Below are 21,951 nucleotides of genomic sequence, written 5' to 3' on the forward strand. Positions count from 1 at the left end.
AGAGAAAATCAAGAAAATGCCTGGAAGAGGTTGAACCCCCGACCTTATTTCTGTGCGAAAATAGTACTATCATCTGCATCTCTATGTCACTGATATACAAGACCTAGACAGAATAAACCTAGTCGGGTATTTAATGCCTTACCTGTAATTGAAATAGGAAACCAGGTAGCTCCCACAAATTACATATTAACAGTATTAAAACATTGAGGTCCAATGAACAGTACTAGAGGGCACATTTGTTTGGATTATTCCTTTAGGGATAAAATTGTCTTCTACAGTGCACTTCTTTCTGAGTGTGTATTTTGTAGCTTAACACATTTGCATATACACTCATAAGTGATTTTATTAGGTACACTTTGCCAGTACTGAGACACTTGCCTTCAGAACTGCCTTAATTATTCATGGCACAGATGCAATAAGATCCTGAAAACGTTTTGATCCATATTGACATCATAGCATCTCACAGTTGCTACAAATTTGTCATCTGCACACCCATGATATACATCATTATACATCACATCCCAAAGAGGCTCTATTGGATTGAGATCTGTTGATTCTAGAAGCTGTTAGAGTACAGTGAACTCACTGTCATTTAAGGAAACCAGTTATTTGAGCTCTGCAACATGGCATGTTATCCTGCTGGAAGCAGCCATCAGAACATCCAAAGATCCAAATGTTGCAAGACTTATCAGACCAGGTAATATTTTTCCAAGGTTTGATGTATTGTGCATTCATGATTGCTCTTCATATATTGGTTGTGATGAGTGGTTATTTGAGTGGCTGTTGCCTTTCACACAGCTTGAAGCAGTCTGGCCACTCTCCTCTGACCTCTGACATCAACAAGCCATTTTCACCCAGAGAACTGCTGCTCACTGGATATTTTCTCTTTATTTTGGACCATTCCCTGTAAACCCTAGAAACAGTTGTGTGGGAAGATCCCTGTAGATCAGCAGTTTCTAAAATACTCACACCAGACTGTCTGGCACCAACAACCAAGTTACATACAAAATCACTTAAATAACTTTTTCTTCTCCATTCTGATGATAAATTTGAACTTCAACAAGTCTACTTGACAATTCTAGCAGCTTAAATGCATTGAGTTGTTGCCATGCAAGTGGTCGATTAAATAGCTGCATTAAAGAGCAGTTGAACAGATGTATCTAATAAAGTGGCCAGTGAGTAAAGAACAAAAGATGCAAAGGTCCTCTTCAAATTCAAACCTTGGGATTAAACCCCCCCCCAAAAAAGTATATTATTTACACACGCTTTAAAAGGGGGTTCTTTATCCTTAGGGGCATCAGGAGATAATTGTTCAATTAAAAATCGCTGTTTTCTTAAAGTTACAGAGCACCAGACCCCAGCCAAACACTACTATTTGCGCATTAGAAAGTAAGAGAACATATTAGCTATCACTAGCTTTGCTATAGATATAGATACTCAGTGTTGTCTGGCGTGTTAGTTTTACGCTCTACGATGACGCAGTATTACGAGCTGTCGTCCTTGGATGCTGATTGGACCCGCTGTAGACGAGGGGTGTGCCCGAGGAGAAACGAGGAAGTGGCGTTTCCCTATTGCAATAACAAAGTTGGAATGTTTAATAACAGCAGATGAGATAGAATAATCTAAAAACGAGTGTTAACCGTTACTGATAGTTAATAAAATGCCGAACTCACAGGTTCTATTCTGGTTTTAATACTGTTTTTAATACAGTGGAAAGGTCTTCAAGTGGCAGTACTCATATCAGATATGCACTTCACTTTAGATGTTTTTGTTTCATACTATAAGAGGAACATAATTTTTTAGCCTATGTTTTCTCACAAAGTCTGTATGAACTTTAAGTCTGATCTAACTTTTTAATTATCACATGTGGCCCCAAACCCTTGATAGGTATTCATGCTACGTGTGCGGGCAAATGGTTGACACCCCACTTTGATATTTATATTTGCTCCTCTGTGAGCTTTGGTTAAAGGAGCAGTCAGAGAGCAAGAAATAGTGCGCACTGAGCAAGGTCATTATATTTATTATTTTTCATATTAATGTTATTTATTTATTATGGATGTAGGGGTTGTACCGGCTGAATTTTAGTCTGCCCCACTGCTGTCGGGCTATTGTGTGGATGGATAGAAAGCTGTGCTTATAGGGGGAGGAGGAGGTGAGGGCGAATCGAGCTGATAAGAGAAGTGGCTTATGGCTGGCTGGCTGCTGCTCGTAACCCATATATTTTGTTTTTATCGGTAACAAGAGGTTTTGTGGTTCGTGGTACAGGTCAAAATACATCAAACCACCGGAGCTACCGAGAGGACGGTAGCATGATAATCGTGGAGAGGGCCCGTATCTGCATTTTACTGCGCCTACACCGAATCCATTGAGTCGGTTACCAGCGTCCGACATGGGGAAGGAGGTAAATGGTGTTTCGCGGAGCCGGTTTGAGGTGAGTTAATTATTTCCATTAACTGACAGTCACTGAGACACATTTAAAATAGCCGATATAACCGCTACGATCCGGGCCTGCGTGTTGACTGTTGCTATAATTATTATAAAACTGCGCTTATGGGGAGGCTATTGATGCAGCTTCCGCAGTCAGTATTTGGGATTAGGTCAAACACTGTTGTGTTGTTCAAGCAACATATAGGCTGTCGAGGCCTGGCGTGGAGAAGACGCACGTCAGTATTTTCCACTAAAGCCGACGTGCTGCTCGCAGCCACTTTCAAGGCATTTTGAGTGCTCTTTAAACGTTGTCCTCGTTTCCCTTTGCGCCGTCAAAACAAAGACAATGAGGCTACACAGAGCACGCCGAGGAAAGCTTCGACACACGTCAACATAATGAGCAGAAGTGGAGGATTTAGTGGTTTCACTTTGAAAAGAAGCTGCTTAAAATTATCCTCATATGCAGGATTGTTATGTTCCCCCCTTCTCTCTTTTGAGACCTCGTTATGTATGCTATATCTATAGCCGCTGCGGCGGTGGTGGCCTCAGTCTGCTACCTGCACCCGGTGTTAGCACAAAATATCTGAAAATAGTGCCGGGCTATTACAGTGTAACACACATCATAACCTATACTCGTCTCAAAAGGCCCATATGTACGCTGTCTACCTACAGTGTCGTTGTTGGGTTTTTTTTCCCCCAATGCAAGGCTATTACCATAAACTTTGTGTCGCAGCCGCGCAAGCGTAGCTCAATATTTTGGTGCGAACTTATATACAAACAAATGTATCCGGCCACTGACATTGGCCTGTATAGCCCGAGCATTTGATGTTGTTTAATCCCCAGCTAGCGTGGGATTTGTGTGTGTGGTTTTATTTATTTTTAACGGTGAACAGCTGACGACTCAGAGGACTCAGGCCGTTACCTTCTGGCCCGACAGCTGCGGCGGAGCTGCTGTTTAAAGGTATCTGGATTTAGGAGAGGGGAGAAGCGGAAATGGCGATGTTTTGCCTTCAAGATAAAAGTGTTTCTATTTTTCGAACATTCTGTAGTTAAGGTTTTGTGTTGTTGTTGTTGTTGTTTTGTGTAGTTCACAAATTTATGTACTTGTTTTTGTTTTTTTAACTTGAAGACATTTGATCTATTATAGCACCAATTCACAGCAACAGTTGGCTCAGGACACTTTTATATTGTAAGGTAAAGATCTTAAAATTTTTTAAGAAACCCCAACGATAATATGACCACCAATGAGGGAGCACTTGGCAACAGTGGGAAGGAAACACTGAATTTTAACGGGAAAAAAACCTCTGGCAGAACCATGCTCGTGGAGGGACAGCCATCCACTGTGACCAGTTGTGGGAGCAGAGAGAGATGGCAGAAAAGGCAAACTATGGGAGATAAGCTGAATTTAATAATTGCCAACATGCAGTTGTGGTGTATGGACACATGGAGGGTGAAAAGAAATGAGTGAAGAGGAAATGGTCAGTGCATCATGGGAAGCCACCCAGCAGCCTAAGCCTGTTGCAGTATAATTGTTGCAGGAGCTGGATAGTTGAAGGCTCTGCTTCCTATTCTACTTTTAAAAACTCTAGGAAACACAAGTAAGCCTGCTGTCTAAGAACAAAATGCTACATAAGCATAACAATGTACTATGAAGGCTTTAAGATATGACTGGGCCTAATTATTTTACATTTTGTGTATGTGTGTGTGTGTGTGTGTGTGTGTGTGTGTGTGTGTATATATATATATATATATATACACACACACACACACACACACACACACACACACACACACATCTGATTTTTAGGAAGTAAAAAAAAAAAAAATCTGGGTATCGACATATCAGCCAGCAGTATGAAAATGGATGTTTTCATTGCTTATTAACTTTTAAGCAGTCTATTCAAAACACTAGATAATAACTTAAAGTGAAGATGCCGCTGGACTTTGCACCAGCAAATGATTAGCCGTGATCTGATCTGTTGGGGGCATCAGCTACTACTGTTCCATCAGATCCCATTGAACATACAAGTTGTACTTGGGTGTTTCAAGGAACCAATGCCAATCCTGACAATATTAGATGCTGAGTGACAAACTGAGTCCAAAGTTACATGTTTGCCATCCAGAAGACTGCAGTTTGTGTCCTGTTTGTTCTTACCCACTATGTGAAGGGGTCCACTAAGACAAGCTAAGATAAGATGTGATGTAAATATTAAGTCAGGATTTGGGGAAATTCTTCAGTTACAACAGTTAAAAAACTAAAGTCAATGTAACAGAAATAGGAATATCAACAACCAAAGATCAACAACCATTTATATGTGGCAAGCATGATGTGTCATATTTGTTCCTATAACCTCATGCCATTGCCAAAGGACACTTAATGTATCTCTGTGAGACTCTAGCTGTTGACATATCTGCAGTCTTTGACCCCTTGGGAATGGGGAAGGGCTGGGATTCTGCAAAAAGGATCGAAACTGTTCTAAACAATGAAGCTGCTCAGCTGGACAAACTATGTGAAGATTTGTAAATTACAGCTGTTGTTTTTTGTTTTTGACTTTTTTAAGTGGTTTGTGGTGGTGCAACATTTAGCACTGTCATCTCAAAGTGAGAAGGCCCTGGTTTCTGTGTGGAATTTGCTCGTTTGCCCCCGTGGCTCACAGATACTGCAGGTCAGAGAAATGGAAGTTGGGTTAATTGGTCATTCTAAATTGGCGATAGGAGTGTGGTCACACCGTGGCAGGGATCGACAGCGTCTGCCACTGTCAGTTGATGATATTGGCCAAGTAATCTATCAGTTGGGCTTAACTTATGATATGAGCTAAACAAAGCCTTTGTTGTTCACTAACCTAGGATTATAATTCCAAGCAAATTTAACAAATGGTATGCTCAGTAGCTTTTAGGTTTTGGTGGTTAGTTATAAGAAGCTTGAAACCAAATATGCTGGCTGGTAAGTCATCAAAAATGCAGTCTGCCAGTGAGTGTTTTATTTTGAAAGGCAGGGAAGGAAGTTGTGTTAAATACACAGCTCTGCTGCAAGCACTGAGCTGTTGCACTTTTATTCTGTTAACAAAAGACCACCCAACAGACTGGAAAAATAGATACTTAAATGGCCACTCATTGTATTCACTAATTAGAAAGAGTATGTAAACAACTATTTTGGAGGTTTAAACTGGTTTAAATTTCTGACCTTAAACAGGTTCCTTGACTTCACCATATTTAGTTGTGCCTAATTCAATCAGTGCATGTATGCAATAATAACCTAAAACTCAAATATAAGCCCCTCCTATAGATCAAACGACCAGGATCTAATTATTTATTGCCAGGAAGGAACATTTACACATTTCCTAAAAATAAAATTACCCTTTGCCTCTGCAGTGGTTTACTACAAACTACAGAACACCCAGCTTGTTTTGTTTTTTGTTTGTTTGTTTGTTTTAACCCCCTGCATTACTTTTTATAACTGAGCAGTGGCCAAAACATAATGGTCACATTCATACTGCATCATTTTATGGTAGATTACAAAAGGGTACTGTGTATGGCTGTTGACCACGGACATCTGCTTCTTTTGAAACAGCTCTGGATTATTTGGCCAGAAAGAAACGCTCTGGAAGGCGTGCTGTCAGAGTCAATTTGCCCCAAATCCAAACAGCAAATGTCTGTCCCTTCTTACTCCCTCAAAATTTTACACGTCTGCGCTGGCAGGCAGCCCCCGCATACAGCTGTGTGAGTGTGTGTGTGTGTGTGCAGCTTGAGAAAGAGTTTGTGTTTTTATCAGAAAGACATAGAACAGCTTTGACCCCAAGATGCCTTATTTGTGTGTGCGCGTTTGTGTGTTTCGTAAAGATCCAGGCCTCAATTTCAACTGGCAGACGTGACAGTCTGTTTTTGTGAGTTGATGAATGGGTTTATGTGCACGTCCCTCAAAATCTGACGCTATTGTGTGGCTTCAGGATAAACACCAATAATCAAAATAGAACTCTGTTGGGACCTTTAAATCATTCCCTTTGTTAAAACGGGGTAAATAAATCTTTCTTTTTGGAATTGGTGGTATTTGTTTCTATCAAGTAGTGCAAATAAGAATTGACAAACACCTTGTTGATCTTGTCATAAATCTTTTACCTCATGTAATTAACATGTGCCTTCTGCCACTTTTTATTTACAAGCCAGATCCGCCCCTGGTATAAACGTTTTGTTTTCGGAATCTTTGGAGAAAAATGGATTGAGCCAGATGTTACTTTATTCATCCTGTTGTGATTGAGTACGTGTTTCCAAGGACCATTGTCTCAACATCTTGCATTCAGTGATTTAGCACAGTATCATTTCCCACAAATTATGGGAACCCTAAATTCCTCAGTAAGAAGGGTGTGTGTAGCTGGGACTCAATAAATGCAAATTTATTGTCTCTTTGTTTACTGTGACTTTTTTTCTCTGAATTGGACTCAAATTTGTGCTCACACAGCATGCAGTTATTTGTGTGGAAACCCATTTAGCTGTTTGCTGAAGCTCGAATTATTTGTCTTAGAGTCACAAAAGATATATGGTACTGTAACCAATTCCAGTTTAAAGTTTCAGTACTTACTGTTTTGAACACTGGGTCTTACTCAATAGCACGTATACTAAGACGGATATGCATGCAGGAAAGATAAGATGAAAGCATAGGCCATCACAGCCTTGTAGTTGACAGTACAAAGTCCCACCTCGCTGTGGCCTGTGTTAGTTTATCTTCCGTCACCCTTCGTGTTTTCTGGGAATTGACATTGAATCCATCTCAGCTGATGAGATTACGATCTTTTATCCTTGCTTATGTGTTGGGGCCGTCCTTGAGTGAGGAGAGGGGATGAAAGGGGCCCCAGCCACTTTGTGATAGCCTCCAGGACTGATATTATCTTCTCCACCCTTTTAGATGTTCACAAATAGTGACGAGGCAGTCATCAATAAGAAGTTGCCTAAAGAGCTGTTGCTAAGGTGAGTGAGATTTTGATGTACTTTAACTTACTTGCAGTTTTTTTTTTATTTTTTTTTTTATTGTTTGTTTTTTGAGGAAAGCAAAATTTGCATGTTGAAATTTCCACAGTCACATTCATGACTTTACTACGGCACAAAATCATACTCAAAGGCAGCACCTCCATCCTCTGTGTGTTACCCTAACACACGCAAATATTGTGTGTCTCACAATCATATCGTTTATGTTCACTTGCCCTTTTTAAACAAAGATTCCAAACACTAGGATGCCAATTTCTCTTGGCTCTACACACCCACTGCTCAACCAGTGCTAAAAGCATAATTACAAACAGGTGCTCGTGGTTATAAAACTTTTAAATTGATTTGAGAGAAAAAAAAAAAGGGGGGGGGGTGCTCACAAGCCTCTTAGCAAACAGCAAATGAAGGCCATAACTCAAACCTCGGCCTTGCCAGCCAAGCTGTCTGTGTTGCGGCTGCTGACTCTGTGCTGCTTGGCCTGGTGCAGTGCTGTGATTTGTGAGGCTGGCAGACTGCTGCAACTCACTGCATCCCTGCTTCAACCCCAATTCAGTTTTTTGCTGCATTGTAGGATCCTCTAATCGGTATCCAACTATATTCCTTAGAAAGAAATGCTTTCCCCGTCAGGACCTCACTTTAAGAAAACATATCTGTTCTGCAAGCAGGGAAGTGTATTTTGATGACAGTAAAAGCAATATTAGCTGATTTAGTCAACACCACTCTGCTGTTAGGGGAAGCACACACAGGGTTGCGTTGAGGGCAGTAAAGAGGAAGCTTCTGGCAGCGGGGATCATGGTCTCTAAACCGTCCCTGTCTGTCTTCTAGAATCTTCTCCTTTCTGGATGTGGTGACACTCTGTCGCTGTGCCCAGGTCTCACGGGTGAGTCTGTGTTCACAAGGTGTGCGTGTGTGTGGTTTCAGTTATAGTATGTGTTCTGCGTGTGCATGCTAAATAACTCAGAATTTCTGTCCACTCCCCTCCGCTCCCTGCTTTTAGTCCTGGAATGTTCTGGCCTTGGATGGCAGCAACTGGCAACGAATCGACCTCTTTGACTTTCAGAGGGACATTGAAGTTGGTTGATTTCATTATATCTTATTACTAACAGATGCGATCATAAATGTTTGCAACTCCAAATATTAAAAATGAAATCATGCTTCAAATTTGACCCATCTGCCCTTCATGGTAGTCTTCTTACACAGAACTGTGCCCCTTAAAGAGCAGTTGCTATGTTTTTTGGGCCCCGCCTGGAAGTTCCACTTTTATCACCTTCATTGGATCTTCAGCTTGCAGTTTGTTTGGATCTCCTTGGGTGTATCAATAACCATCTATGGCCCTAGGTTTGAGCCTATCCCAGTATCAACATAGTTTTAATTGTGAAGAAGATGATGAAGTCAGAGACTAATTTGATGAGCAGGATGGTTTGTGGGTGAAAACTGTTTGGGTATGGTGTAAAACTGCATTTTTAGTACCACAGTTTAGGTTATTTCAGTCATATGTCCTCCATAGAACAGCTCTGGGGAATAGTAGAACTCCACTTTGACAGTCTAACCCTGCAAGATGAATTCTCAACCCCATCAATGTGTAAAAAATAATAAATAAATAATGACCAGTATGCTCCTGGTTGTACTCCCCTTATAAGCAGCCATGGTCTGTGAGTCACAGAACAATTTCTAACCACCAGAACACATTAATGCTGTGTCAGTTTTGAGATCCACAGAGAAATCGCAGATATGCGGTTTATGCGAACGTGACCTGCGATGAACTCTAAGAGACCAATGTAAAAATGGCTGGGAGGCTTTCTAATGCAAGAGGAGTTGATCTCGAAGAGTAAATGAGCCAAATGTAAACCATGTGTGTCATCTTTGTTTGTTTTAGGTGGAGTCTGTGAACTTTATGATCGCAGCTTATATGTCACTTTATACTCGGTACTTTAAAGGTGCTGTAGAAACAAATACAGCAGAAAGAGTATGTTTCTTTTTGTTGCAGGGTCGAGTGGTGGAGAATATTTCAAAGCGATGTGGGGGATTCCTTAGGAAGCTGAGCCTGCGGGGTTGCCTGGGTGTGGGTGACAGTGCCCTGAGGTGAGTTTAGTGAGGACCTCGCCTAATTGAAATTCTCATACTAGTTCAGACCCTGAGGGGAGATAATGAGAGAAGTGCAGAATGACTGATATCACACAAATGTTTCTTTTTCTCTTTCTCTCTCTCTCTCTCTTTAGGACTTTCTCACAGAACTGCAGGAACATTGAGGTGCTTAATCTGAACGGTTGCACCAAGATCACAGACAGGTATAGTAACAGTCCATGCAGCAGTGCGGTTAATGTATCTAACATATCATAATACACTTTTTATCACTGTATTGTTCTTCTGCAGCACGTGTAATAGCCTCAGTAAGTTTTGTCCAAAGCTAAAGCACCTGGACCTCGCCTCGTGTACCTCCATCACCAACCTTTCACTCAAAGCGCTCAGGTATGGCCAGTTGTTATTTTGATATGCTGTTTTCCCACTAATTTTAAAGCACATATATCAAAGTGAACCTGTTATGTCTGTTCTTTTTTGTCCCTCTCAAACATAATGTTACAGTGGTGAATACTTTCTATTAAACATGACCATTTAGCTGAGTTCCAGAATAAATATATGAAGCCGGAAATTAGCTTAATAAGTCCCCTTCAATCCTATGTACTACTTGTTGGCTGTGATTCATTTTTTCTTTTTAAACCTACACAAGTCACAGAAGAGATACGAATAATGTGAGAAGATTTCAATTTTGTTATGCATTTAACATTTCCCCTAATTGTCATTGCACCTTTCATCCTTTGCAAGTTTCCGCTGCTCACCCTTTTCTTTGTTCTATTCTCAGTGAGGGTTGTCCTTTGCTGGAGCAGCTGAACATTTCCTGGTGTGATCAAGTCACGAAGGATGGCATCCAGGCCCTGGTGCGCTCCTGCCCTGGTCTCAAATGTCTTTTCCTCAAGGGCTGCACCCAGGTACACACGTGATTATGTTATAATAAGTTGCTGGCAATTTCATTCTGTGTAACATTTTATTGAACACATTAGAAAACTTTTTTTTTTTCCTTTCAGTTTCAAAGTAGTGACTTCTTAGGTGCTCTGTTTTCTATCAGTCAACACTGTAGTGAATAGGGTCCACTTTAATCTTAGACTTTTTGTCATCTTCACTTTCACTAGTTCTTCTTATTTATTGCAAGGAAAAAGTGGCAGCTGCACACATAAAAGAAAAATTTTCCCATGCAACAAAGCATACCATCAGGGACAGACATTGGATTTAAAAAAAAAACAACAACAAAAAACCCAATAAATAAATAAAAAGAACAGTCTGCGCTGATTTAGTCTTTTTCTCTTATGAAATTCCTTATTGAGATATCAGTTTTCTTTCCCAATGCTTCCCAATCTTTTCCACAGCTAGAAGACGAGGCCCTAAAGCATATCGGAGCTCACTGTCCGGAATTGGTCACATTGAACTTGCAGACATGCTCCGTAAGTACATTTAACAAGAGTAGAAGAAACACAGAACACGGACATCCAGACCCTAAAGCCTGCTCACACAATCCATTTAGTCCCCTCTGCATCTCTTTCTTGTCTCATATCTCGTCTTTGATTTTTGTCATCGTTTCACTATAGCTTTCTTTTTGTTTTCTTTTTGTTCTTAACATGTATATTATGAGTTTTCTAAAACACCACATACCAATATAATAAAAAACTAAAATGTGTTACTTTTAATCATTTTACAACAATATCGACAGTAGTAGAAAGACACCATATCAATTGTTAAAACTAATTTTTAAAAATGTATGCTCTTTATGAATTTGATTAAATATTTCTTGACGGTTGTGGTGGGTAAATGCTCAAATGGAAAAGAGGGTAATTAAAAATAAAAACAGAACTAGGTTAAATACAAACTGTTTGTATTTAACCTAGTAAATAAAGAGCATCCCAAAGAAAGTGATGCTTTCATATTAATATGAAGTTGACACTTTGATATTATTCTGCTTTTCGTTATAGTTTGTATAACTGATTTTGGACACAGGGTTGTACACTGTTTGCTTTTGCACATCTACCAGAGAGCACAACACAGAGAAGTTTTGCCTGGCATGTTTTTACATTTCACAGTGGATGTTGATTTGATTCACTTCCCTCATACACAAACACGTACTGTGTCTTTCTGTGAGCAGCAGATCACAGATGAGGGGCTCATCACAATTTGCCGGGGTTGTCACCGCCTGCAGTCTCTGTGTGTGTCAGGTTGTGGCAACATCACAGATGCCATCTTGCATGCTCTGGGACAGAACTGCCCCCGCCTCAGGTGACGTCACACACCTACACATCAAACTTTGTTCTGAGTTTTGCGAGAAACTGCAAAATATTTAATTTCTTTTACATAAAAATCCAACTAATCTTTGTTTCAAGAGTGTTTGTCCTGGCTGCCTGATGTTCGGGAGACTGTTCGTACGCTTTCAAATTCCAAAAAGAAAGACCTGAATTCTCATTTTAAGCTTAAAGATTGCAGGATTGAGGTAATGGAATGGAAATAAAAGATATTACACTGACCCGTCTGCAGTACAGATATCTTGAGGCCTGTGACTGTAGAGCCAGTTACCTTTTAAGTGTGAAAGAACTCAAAATTTTGGACTCTAAGTGACCCTTCAACTGTATAACTCTTCATTGTGTTCCTTCTTTTAGAATATTAGAAGTGGCTCGCTGCTCTCAGCTTACAGACGTGGGTTTCACTACATTAGCAAGGGTGAGTGTGGTGTCTGCCTCTTGGTTGCATTGCAGATAAATGGCAAGCAGAACTTTGGATCCAACAAAATCCTTTAAAATGCATAAATCCATAGTGATTATGCAATCTCTTTTCTTCTCTGTTATTTCTCTCGATAGAACTGTCACGAGCTTGAGAAGATGGATTTAGAAGAATGTGTGCAGGTAAATAAACAATATGGTATATAATGGTTGAACTGTTTTCTCCTTTTCTTCGCTTAAGAGAATTGTGTTTCTTTCACTTTTGCATCAGATCACAGATGGAACACTCATCCAGTTATCTATCCACTGCCCCCGTTTGCAAGTCCTGGTAAGTGTGTGCTTGCCACTCAAACATATTTTGCTCCTGCAGCATTTTCAAGCATAATGTCATGGCTGTTTTCATAGACAGTTTAGTAATAGAGCATCTGTATTGGTACCACAATGTTCCTGCAGAGTCTGTCCCACTGTGAGCTGATTACTGATGATGGCATCAGACACCTCGGCAGCGGCCCCTGTGCTCACGACCGTCTGGAGGTGATCGAGCTGGACAACTGCCCCCTGATCACAGATGCCTCACTGGAGCACCTGAAGAGTTGCCATAGTCTGGATCGCATCGAGCTCTATGACTGCCAGCAGATCACTCGCGCCGGTATTAAGAGACTAAGGGTGAGTTGTGTGGGCTGCGAGTAATGAGTAAGTGCTTGTTCAGTTGCAGAATGTATGGTAAACACAAATTGCACTGCTGATGTAAATGTATTCAATTTCTTTTTGACTGAATAAATCTTACCACACTTGTGAAAAACACAATTTTCATAGGACTGTAAGCAGCCCTGTGGGGAAAAACCCCTAAATACATCCTTACTGCTTCTTCTTGAGTAAGTAGCAGCCGGGTGTTGCGAGTCAAATGCACTTGTTTAACTGATCATCAGCAAATGTGACCCCCACTATGAAAGCAGATGTTTCATAGTAGAGTTCATAGTGATGTTTCATGGTATTTCCAGGAGTGGACGTTCCAGTCAATTTTCACTAAGGTGACACGATGCAAAGAAAACCCAAGCACTAGATTTCAGACACTGCAGGTCTCAGTAAGCATTTTCAATGTTCATGACAGGACAATTGGGCAGAAATAAAAAAAAAAAAACACTAAACAGACATGGCTTGTTTGGAAGGTTTGCCAGTAGAAAGCCTTTTCTCTCTAAAAATAGGCAGCACGGCTTAGGTTTGCAGATTTGCATCTGAATAAATCACAAGGCATCTGGAAGAATTTCAGATAAGATCAGCGTGAGCATGTGTGGTGGAAACAAAGTACTGCATATTAGCAGTATGTAACTTTTAAACATTTTGCAGCCACAGGATCTGGACACCTTGCAACCATTGAGTTGACCATGAACTCCTCTGTATACCAACATATTCTAGAGTCAAATGTGAGGCCATCTGTCCAAAAGCTAACTCTGAGCTGAAACTGGGTCATGCAGCAGGACAATGATCCCAAGCACAGCAGCATGTCTACAACAAAATGACTGAAAAAGAAAAGAATCATGGTGTTGCAAAGGCACAGCCAAAGTCCAGACGTAAACCTGACTGAAATGCTGTGGCCGTACTTTAAGCGAGCTGTGCATAAAAAAAGGCAGTGTTGTAAAGAAGGGTGCGACGTTCCTCCTCCAACATTCCTCCTCAGCAATGTTAGAGATGAATAAAGTCATCTTGAAAACAACTGATTCAGTTTATTGCTGCTAAAGACGGTTCAACAATTTATTGAATCATGGGATGGGTGTGTAGTTTTTTACAGGTTTTTGTTTTTTGTAAAAAAAACAAACTTTTTTTTTTTTTTTTCACATGACCATTTGTTAAAATCCAAATGTCTGTCTCAGCTAGAGCAGACATTTAACTACCTAGCACAAAGTTTGCGTGATTAACCTGTGTGTTGAGTTTTGTCACTGGTGTATGCTCTACCCAGGCACCAGGCTTTGTAAAAAGCATACAGAATATTTCAAGTAGTTGTAACAAGTAAAACAGACAACTCCTGTCGTGTGTAATGTATAAGGAAAAGGACAACTAAAGACAATGTCTGGACTTGATTCTCCCGACATTGTCCAGAGTTCTTGTGTGAAACCACTATGGATGTTTAGTTGTTTACCTTTGTAAACAATGCTGTGTAGCAAGAGCACAAACACTACCACAAAGGTATTGCATTCTTAGAGTTGCTTTGTCAGTCAAGCCATTTGTCCTTTTACAGAAGAATGCTGAAAATGCAAACTACTATCACTATTGATGTAGGAGGTTAGACTGGTGCTCTCTAACCTTTCCTCCTCATCAGCATGATCACGAAGTATAGATGTAATGCAGAGGGTGGAATCAGACAACACAGATTCATGCATTTTGTCCAAATGAAACTCTGTCTGAGTCATCGATCCACCCACATGAAGTGATGAATCAAAACTTAAGCTGTGAAAAACAAACTGTCTCCTTGACAGCAGTGAGTGAACACTCTGTCCAGATCAAGTCAGACTTCACTGAATCCTATGTTAGTCTTTGAATTTGAATGAAAATCAGACATAGCTGTGTCGACAGCAGTTTGACATCGTTTTTGATTACTGAAACAAAAATAAACTTGAGGTTTGCAGCAAAGCTATAGCTACTGATGTACTAAATGTCCCAGAACAGCTTTCCACATATTTGTACGAGCGATTAATACATTTCCATCTGTTTCTCTCTCGTTTGTGTGTTTTTTTTTTTTTTTTTTTTTTTTTTTTTTTTTTTTTTTACTACAGACTCATCTGCCTAACATCAAAGTGCATGCATACTTCGCTCCTGTCACTCCACCCCCCTCAGTCGGGGGCAGCCGTCAGAGGTTTTGCCGCTGCTGTGTCCTGCTATGATGTAAAGCGAACAGCCCCCTCTTCCCTCTCGCTGTGTCCCTCGTACATGCTCCCTGCAGCCAGTCACTTGACCCCTGACCTACTCCCCCCCCACCACTCCTGGCCCCTTGTCACAGACTACATGCTGGTGTGTCCCCCTTTTGGAGCTGCAGAGAGAGGGAGAGAGCCAAACAACACTACAGGGTCTTGGGTAAATTTCCCCAAAACGTTCTTAAATCTTACCACTGCACACAAACAGAACATATACGATAGGCTTTAATACAAGCTCAAGTGAAGAGACACATTTACACAGATTAACTTTTGGAGGACATTCCTGGGCTGTGTTCAGTGGACACACCAGTATTACAAAGAAGTTTTATGTTTTAAAAAATGTTATCACCATTAAGGGATTTAACTCGTCATCAAATGAAGTACAACAAAAAATCCTAACGAATGAGTCCGTCTTTCAAACGGAAAACCATTACAGCTTTTTACTTATCAAGCACTTTGAGCTTTTAAACATGGCTGAAAGATCCCACTCAAACTCCCAAACACAATTCCCTTAGTGTTTAAAGGTCAACTCAACAGCTACCTCTAGACGGGAACTGCACTTGAGTACGACCAGTGTTCGCTTGGTTCTACAGGCTGTTTATTTCAAAAGAGGGGCAGCGATGTAGCCACCTAACTGCCAACATCCCCACAAGAATGCAGCAGAAACTTTGATTTTTTTATGTTATTTTATTAAGAATACTTGCAGCTATTTGCACTTACAATAAAGCAATGATGAGACACTTTACAAAACCGGCATCTCAAAATTGAAGACTACTAACAACTAACAACACACACACACACATAAATAAAAAAAATCCTCAATTAACGCATACACTGCGCTTGCAGCGAATATGCCCTCACCTCTCTCTGTCTCTCTCTGTTACAATCAGAAGCTTCAATATAGTGCAGAGGAAAAATAAAAAAGAAGACAAAGTTTAATATTTTTCTAAAAATGGACAATTAAGGCTTACAAGTGGGGACTTGAGAAGATGCCAAATGTTGCATGTAACACCTCTAGTTTTTTAAAATCTCAATGTAAATATGTGAGGACTGCGGGAGTCAGAGAGTTGAAGCCAGATAAACAGCAACATGATGATATGAGACGGGGCAGAAATTACCGTCGATGAGTCTTTCTGAGGAGTCTCGAGCATGCTTGTTTACGTGCAGATGTGCGTGAGAATATGTGCTGGAGCTTTTGGAGAGTAAAAAAAAAATGACCCAGTACTCTATATGGAGTGAGACAAACTGATGCTGGCATGTGAAGGCTCATGTCAACAAAAGAAGACGTTAAAAAGATACTTTTTTTTTTTTTCTTTTCTCTTTTGTCAACAAAAAAGGTCCGACCGCATTAATTCATGGTGTCAGACCAGGACAATGGAAAGAAAAAGCCAACTGAAAACAATCAAAGTAAAGCTATTTTCAGTTAGTTTGATTTCATTAAGTCGAGCTTGTTTTCGAGTCCTTGATGGTTCCAATGACGAGGAACTGGTGAACCCCACGCAGTGGCGGAAGGATGTGCTTGATGTTGGAGTGGCATCTGCGACTCCTCAACTTCTATGAGGCCTTGCAGGGGACGGAGTGATAGTGTGCTGCACCCTGCCACCTGTGACCTCCTCCGTCTGTCTGGGACCAGTGATGCTGCAGGAGGTTACAACCAGATCAGACTGGTGGAGGAAGTTGACTGAATCTTGAGCGCACAGCTCTGGCCTGCTGACAGATATGATGGAATGATTTTTGTCACAAAAGAGGGCTATAATGGACTTCAGCCCCCTCCCCTGCCCTTTAAAGTATTGGCGCCTTTTCTTATGGATTATCTTGTCCTACACTTGCACCGGCTTCATTCATTATCTCCTGTTCCCTTTTCATTTTATAAATGTGTCTTTTACTGCTTTCTCCTCTACACGATTTTCCTCTGGAGCTTTCTTTGTTTTTCTGTTTTGCTGTGGTTTGGATTCTGCCTGTTTGTGTTTGAAGTCACAAGTTCAGTGTCTCCAAGTTGAGTTTGAGCCCTCTTCCAGTCCTTAGTTTTGATCTGATGGAGTTTGTTTTTATCCAGAGTTTATTGTTAATGTCCAGAGTGTAGTCTTTGTCCAGGAGAAGTGTTCGCACCAGTGCAATTGTTTGAAATGTTAAATGTGAGTCAGATTTATTTTTTTTATTTTTTTTAATCTAGGGCTAACGGTCACAATGACGTGTATGTATGACGTACGGTCTGCTTATTGAATGTTTCCATCAAGGAGAAGGACGGAAAGATTTTCTTTTTCCCCCCGTTAAGTGTGCTTTTCTCTTCTTCATTTTTATGCCTTGCCGTTCCAAATGGGATCCGTCCCATAATGCACCTATCCAAATGCTTCAATACAACAAAAACAGGAAAACTCACTGCAAAAATTTTGATTACCTGCAAATGTCCCTGTGCTTTGGTTTTGATGTGCTCAGCAACAGGCATCTATCATGCAAAACGCAGAGTGATGATTCTGTTCGGTGTGTCTGCGTGCGATTTGACAGCTATGACAAGCAGGATAATACAAGCCGAGATGAATCCAGTGTAATCCAGTCTGATCTGTTTTGTTTGAATTGGGTTTATGGGGGATTAGAGAAGAACCAAGAGTCAAAATGGTGGAGTAATGTAATGCACTCTGTCACTGTGCTCTGGTTTTAAGACTGTTAACTCAAGGAAAAAGAAAGTCAGGGAATCTAGTCTGTGAGCTGGGATGTCAAATCTGCTTGTCCTCGTCGTGCACCAGTTAAGTCATAAACGCATGCCGACAACATGGACTACAACTAATAGTACTCAACTTGCTCCTGAAGGTTTTATATATGTACAAAAGAAATGACTTGTCACCTGTTTTTTTTTTTTTTTGTTTTTTTGTTTGTTTGTTTTTTTCCTTCTTTTTTCATGGTACAGAAATACACTACAGGCTCTACACAGCAAAACACCAGACTTATTTTCCCTTACAGTAACAAAACACCTTTGTGTGTGCGTGTGTCAGATCTTCCACCAGTTTACACAGAAGTCGAGCTGTTACGCTCTGGGTCCGTTTGTTTGATCCTAAACACTGGAGTAAGGTTGTGGATAAGGACAGAGGCAGAGGGCAACAGGTGAACTTACAAGTGTGTGTTCAGGGTAGATTGGCACCTGAGATATTTAAACAAAAAAAGTTTTGACAATGACTGTAGTTAAATTACTGTAAATCTCTTTTTTCTTTTTTTTCTTTTTTTACAATTAACCGATTATAAATGAATATGTACGTATGAATAAATATATACCTATATTATTAAGAGTTGTTTGGACCTTGTTCTCACTTTGTGGTTAATGGTGGTTTATCATTGCAGCAGTAGATGGCAGCAATGAGCCACTCTCCTCTCTGCTGCTATGATATCAGCTCTCAGCTCATTTCAGGATCCAGTTCTGAAGAAAACTGGTTAAACTAGAAGTCCCAGACTGGAATATATAATTATTATTAATATAATTTTTTTTAATTCTTTTTTTTTTTTTTTTTTTTTTTTCCTTCAGCTACGTGTCAAATAGAAGTAAATGTGGCTGTCGTAAAGGAAAAATGCAGGTGGTATTGATTTCAATCATAATGGAAAACGTGAGCCAAAATGCACAAAAACCCTGAAACTGAAATAAAATGAATCCTCCTCTGATTTTTAAATATCTACCAATACCCCTGCACTCCTAACATGACGTGCCCTAAAGTCTCTTCCAAAAATGGAAAAGCCTTACAGCAAAAAGCAAACATTTGAAATATGAACAATACGTGTTTAGCATAGCATTAATACATGTCTAAATTTATTTCTTGATTTCCTGTAATGTTAGTGTGACTAGAGATGAATCCAAAGACACAAGTTCTTCCTGTATGCCTTAATTAATTTGTCAGGTATTCATATATACATGTAACTCCTCAGGCTGTCTACATGTCTACAATAACATTTCTACAATATATTAAAAAAACAGTTATCTGAAGACTCAGGTCAGGCTACCAGAGCCTCAAAGTCAGTGACAGACTTTAAAAAGGTCTGATTGTATCCTTTATTCTAGATCGAGCTTATTATAAAAGTATTTTAATCACAAATGCAGATAAGCAGTTGGGTATAGTGAAAAACATTGTCACATTGGTGACTGTGGGTTCAAATGTGAGCTCACAACATACTGCATGCAAAGTCATGCAGCTATGTTTGTTTGCACTTACATTCAGATGTCTGAGGTGGAGGAGCAGATGAACAATCTGTATCAATTTAATGCGATGGAAAGAGCTGCAGCCTTGGTCCTGTAGCTGCACCATGACGACCGCTGTCAGGAGTGGGATCTGTCCTCCGCCGCATGGGACTCATTTTGTTCCTCTCATCCTCCCATTGTTTCCTCATGTGTCTAAATCAGTAAGAGATCAAATGTGTTTTCACTCCGTTTTAATGTTCATTTTTAGCCGGGGCGTGTTCTGGCACCTGGGGTATCACATGGAGGATGAAAGGTGAGTAGCTTTGAGGGGAAAATTGAAATGAGTGTGTGTGTTTCCCTCATTCAGCTCTCTCAGCTGTTCTGAGTTCAAACATTGTTGGATCAGATCACAGCTCATAGCACAACACTGCACCGAGATATTTAACTTAAGTTTATTTTTAACAGCAGACACTGCTATACACTAGAAAACTGAATGCTTTTTTGTTTTGGGTTTCTCTTTTTTTTTGAAAACTTCCAGCAGTCACTCTGTTGTGTGCTGTTCTCTGGCTCTGAGTGAAGCAATAATGAATGTGATAACAGAGGCTTCCTCTCTTAGTCTTTCTTCTTCCTCCATTCTCTAGCACACCCCCGCCCAAAGACTTTCTGACAGGAAACTTTGATGTCAGCCTTTGGAGAAAAAACGCTTTGCAGACAGAAGAAGAAGGAAAAAAAACTTGAATCAAATTTAGAAGTCCTTCTCCATGCCATTCTGTTAATATTAGCATTGAACTCCTTTTGAAATGCCATTATTATTTAACCCACCCTGTCTGTCACCTGTGTGTTTTATAAAGGAGAGAAGCAACAGGAACTTGTCCCAGAACGCTGATTAAACCAGGTAGGAAATGAGATTGCATTTAAAAGCAGGTAGCAATACTGATGCCACTTTAAATTAAGCTTTAATTCTGTGGGGCAGCAGCTGGTAGCCACACTTTCAGTATTCACTGCTGTAGGGTGCAGGCAGAAAATGAAGAGGAATGGATGATAACAGAACAAAATTGTCTCAATATAGTTTCTCTAAAACTCCGAATAATTCTAACTAACACAGCTCAGCCTATACTCATTGCTCTTCTTCTGAAGAGGAAGATGCCTGCTCTGATTCACTGCTTAATCAAGCAGCAGAAGGCTCTCTAGCGTCTTGTGTGTTCTTGTGGCTTCTTAATTCCTTTTTGCATGTCTATCTAATGTATAGCCTTAAAATCACAATATATTTTTAAAAGATATCCGTGTCTGTGAGTTACTGTATGTAATCACACTTACTATTTGTAACCACGCGTCTATGGCTGCACCATGGAGGCGCATAGAATTAAACAGCAGCTCTGACACACACACACACACACACACACACACACACACACACACACACACACACACACACACACACACACACACACACACACACTCTCAAGACGCAAAATCCGAGCAGCAGAATGAAGTGCTGCTCTTGCTTTTACTCCAGAACAGAGAACATTTTAAGCTAATTGTGTGGATGCTTTAAGCATCCACACTATTGAGTTCCTGTTTCTCTTTATTCTTTATACTTTATTATTGTGTGGATGCTTTAAGCATCCACACTATTGAGTTCCTGTTTCTCTTTATTCTTTATACTTTATTATTATTATTATTCCAGTTGCTTCCGTACACTTTTTGGCACTTAACTACTTCCACAATTTTTATGCTATTTTCACCGTTCAAATTTTAAACTATTCTGCTATTTCTGCTAATGATCGCAATGTTTTTTGCTATTTTTTTGCTATTATACTTTTTCAAATATTCCACTTTTTTCCTTTAATTTGTCCCATTGAAATGAATGGAAAACTTCCAAAATTCTGCTAAATTTTGCTTGTTTTTGAAACCTAACTACTTCCTCATACTTTCGCCTAGAACAACCATTCAAATTTTAAAATGTTCACAAATTATTGGGCTATTCAGGTATGATTCAGCTATTTCAAATCTTTTACCGTTTTACTTTTATGCCTCTTAAAGTTTTGAGTTGCAAAATTGTGATTTTTCACAAAATACATGCGTTGTTATGGTTGCTATGCTCTTGGCTTCCAGTGTGTCACTGAAGCTTTTGCAGTCTTCTCTTCATGTCCAAACAACTTCTTGCTACTTGCTCAACTTTCACTCAACTTCCACAAATTATACATCAAAACGTAGGTATTTTTGCTGGCTTTCAGAAAATGTCACTGTCATTGTTGTGGGATTTATAGAATTTTGGCAAATCTCCTCAGACCAACACAAGGTCTCAAACCTCTCCATACAAAGTCAATGGAGAGTTTGTTCAAAATCATCGCCGGATTTCTGTAATGAGAGGCATATTCGAATCGTCATATCTCCTTAACGAAGCAAAGTTAAGACATGAGGCTTGTCCTGGTATATCTTCAGACACTCCTGACGCTCACAATTCAAGAATTGTTTTCTCACCTATTACCATTTGGCCATGAATTACGTTTGTTTGAGGGTAGGAAATTTGTCCCTCGCTCAGATTTCTTCAGATTTCAAAGTCTGGAAATGAACCACTTTTTTCTCTCGTCATAACTTTTTGTTGGATTTCCACAGAGACCTGAAAATTTCCATGATTGTTCACCAAAGCCTGCTGTCTCTTACGGTGAAAGAATGATATCGATACTCCAAACAGATTTCGAGTTATAAAGCGTTG

At 40.0% G+C, this 21,951-nt stretch overlaps 1 protein-coding gene across 1 annotated transcript; it reads left to right on the forward strand.

Moving 5' to 3' along the window:
- The first annotated feature begins 1,877 nt into the window (after positions 1-1,877).
- On the forward strand, positions 1,878-18,352 carry fbxl20 (F-box and leucine-rich repeat protein 20). The gene is made up of 16 exons (XM_040045408.1): positions 1,878-2,008; positions 2,266-2,431; positions 7,328-7,389; positions 8,230-8,284; positions 8,402-8,476; positions 9,392-9,486; positions 9,624-9,692; positions 9,778-9,873; positions 10,265-10,391; positions 10,827-10,901; positions 11,597-11,727; positions 12,105-12,165; positions 12,303-12,347; positions 12,436-12,492; positions 12,618-12,830; positions 14,936-18,352. Exons 2-16 carry the CDS (start codon positions 2,390-2,392, stop codon positions 15,041-15,043), a joined length of 1,311 nt encoding a protein of 436 aa, XP_039901342.1. The 5' UTR covers positions 1,878-2,008; positions 2,266-2,389; the 3' UTR covers positions 15,044-18,352.
- Positions 18,353-21,951: the final 3,599 nt, after the last annotated feature.

Source organism: Simochromis diagramma, unplaced genomic scaffold (genome assembly GCF_900408965.1).
Source record: "Simochromis diagramma unplaced genomic scaffold, fSimDia1.1 OVJJ01000321.1, whole genome shotgun sequence".
NCBI classification, from domain to species: domain Eukaryota; kingdom Metazoa; phylum Chordata; class Actinopteri; order Cichliformes; family Cichlidae; genus Simochromis; species Simochromis diagramma.

Excerpts from the sequence above, each read along its gene's own strand:
- fbxl20 (XM_040045408.1), top strand. The coding sequence starts at position 2,390 with ATGGGGAAGGAGGTAAATGGTGTTTCGCGGAGCCGGTTTGAG. Across the intron at positions 10,392-10,826 it reads TCCTCAAGGGCTGCACCCAG|CTAGAAGACGAGGCCCTAAA; the intron begins GTACACACGTGA and ends TCTTTTCCACAG. Across the intron at positions 11,728-12,104 it reads CAGAACTGCCCCCGCCTCAG|AATATTAGAAGTGGCTCGCT; the intron begins GTGACGTCACAC and ends TCCTTCTTTTAG.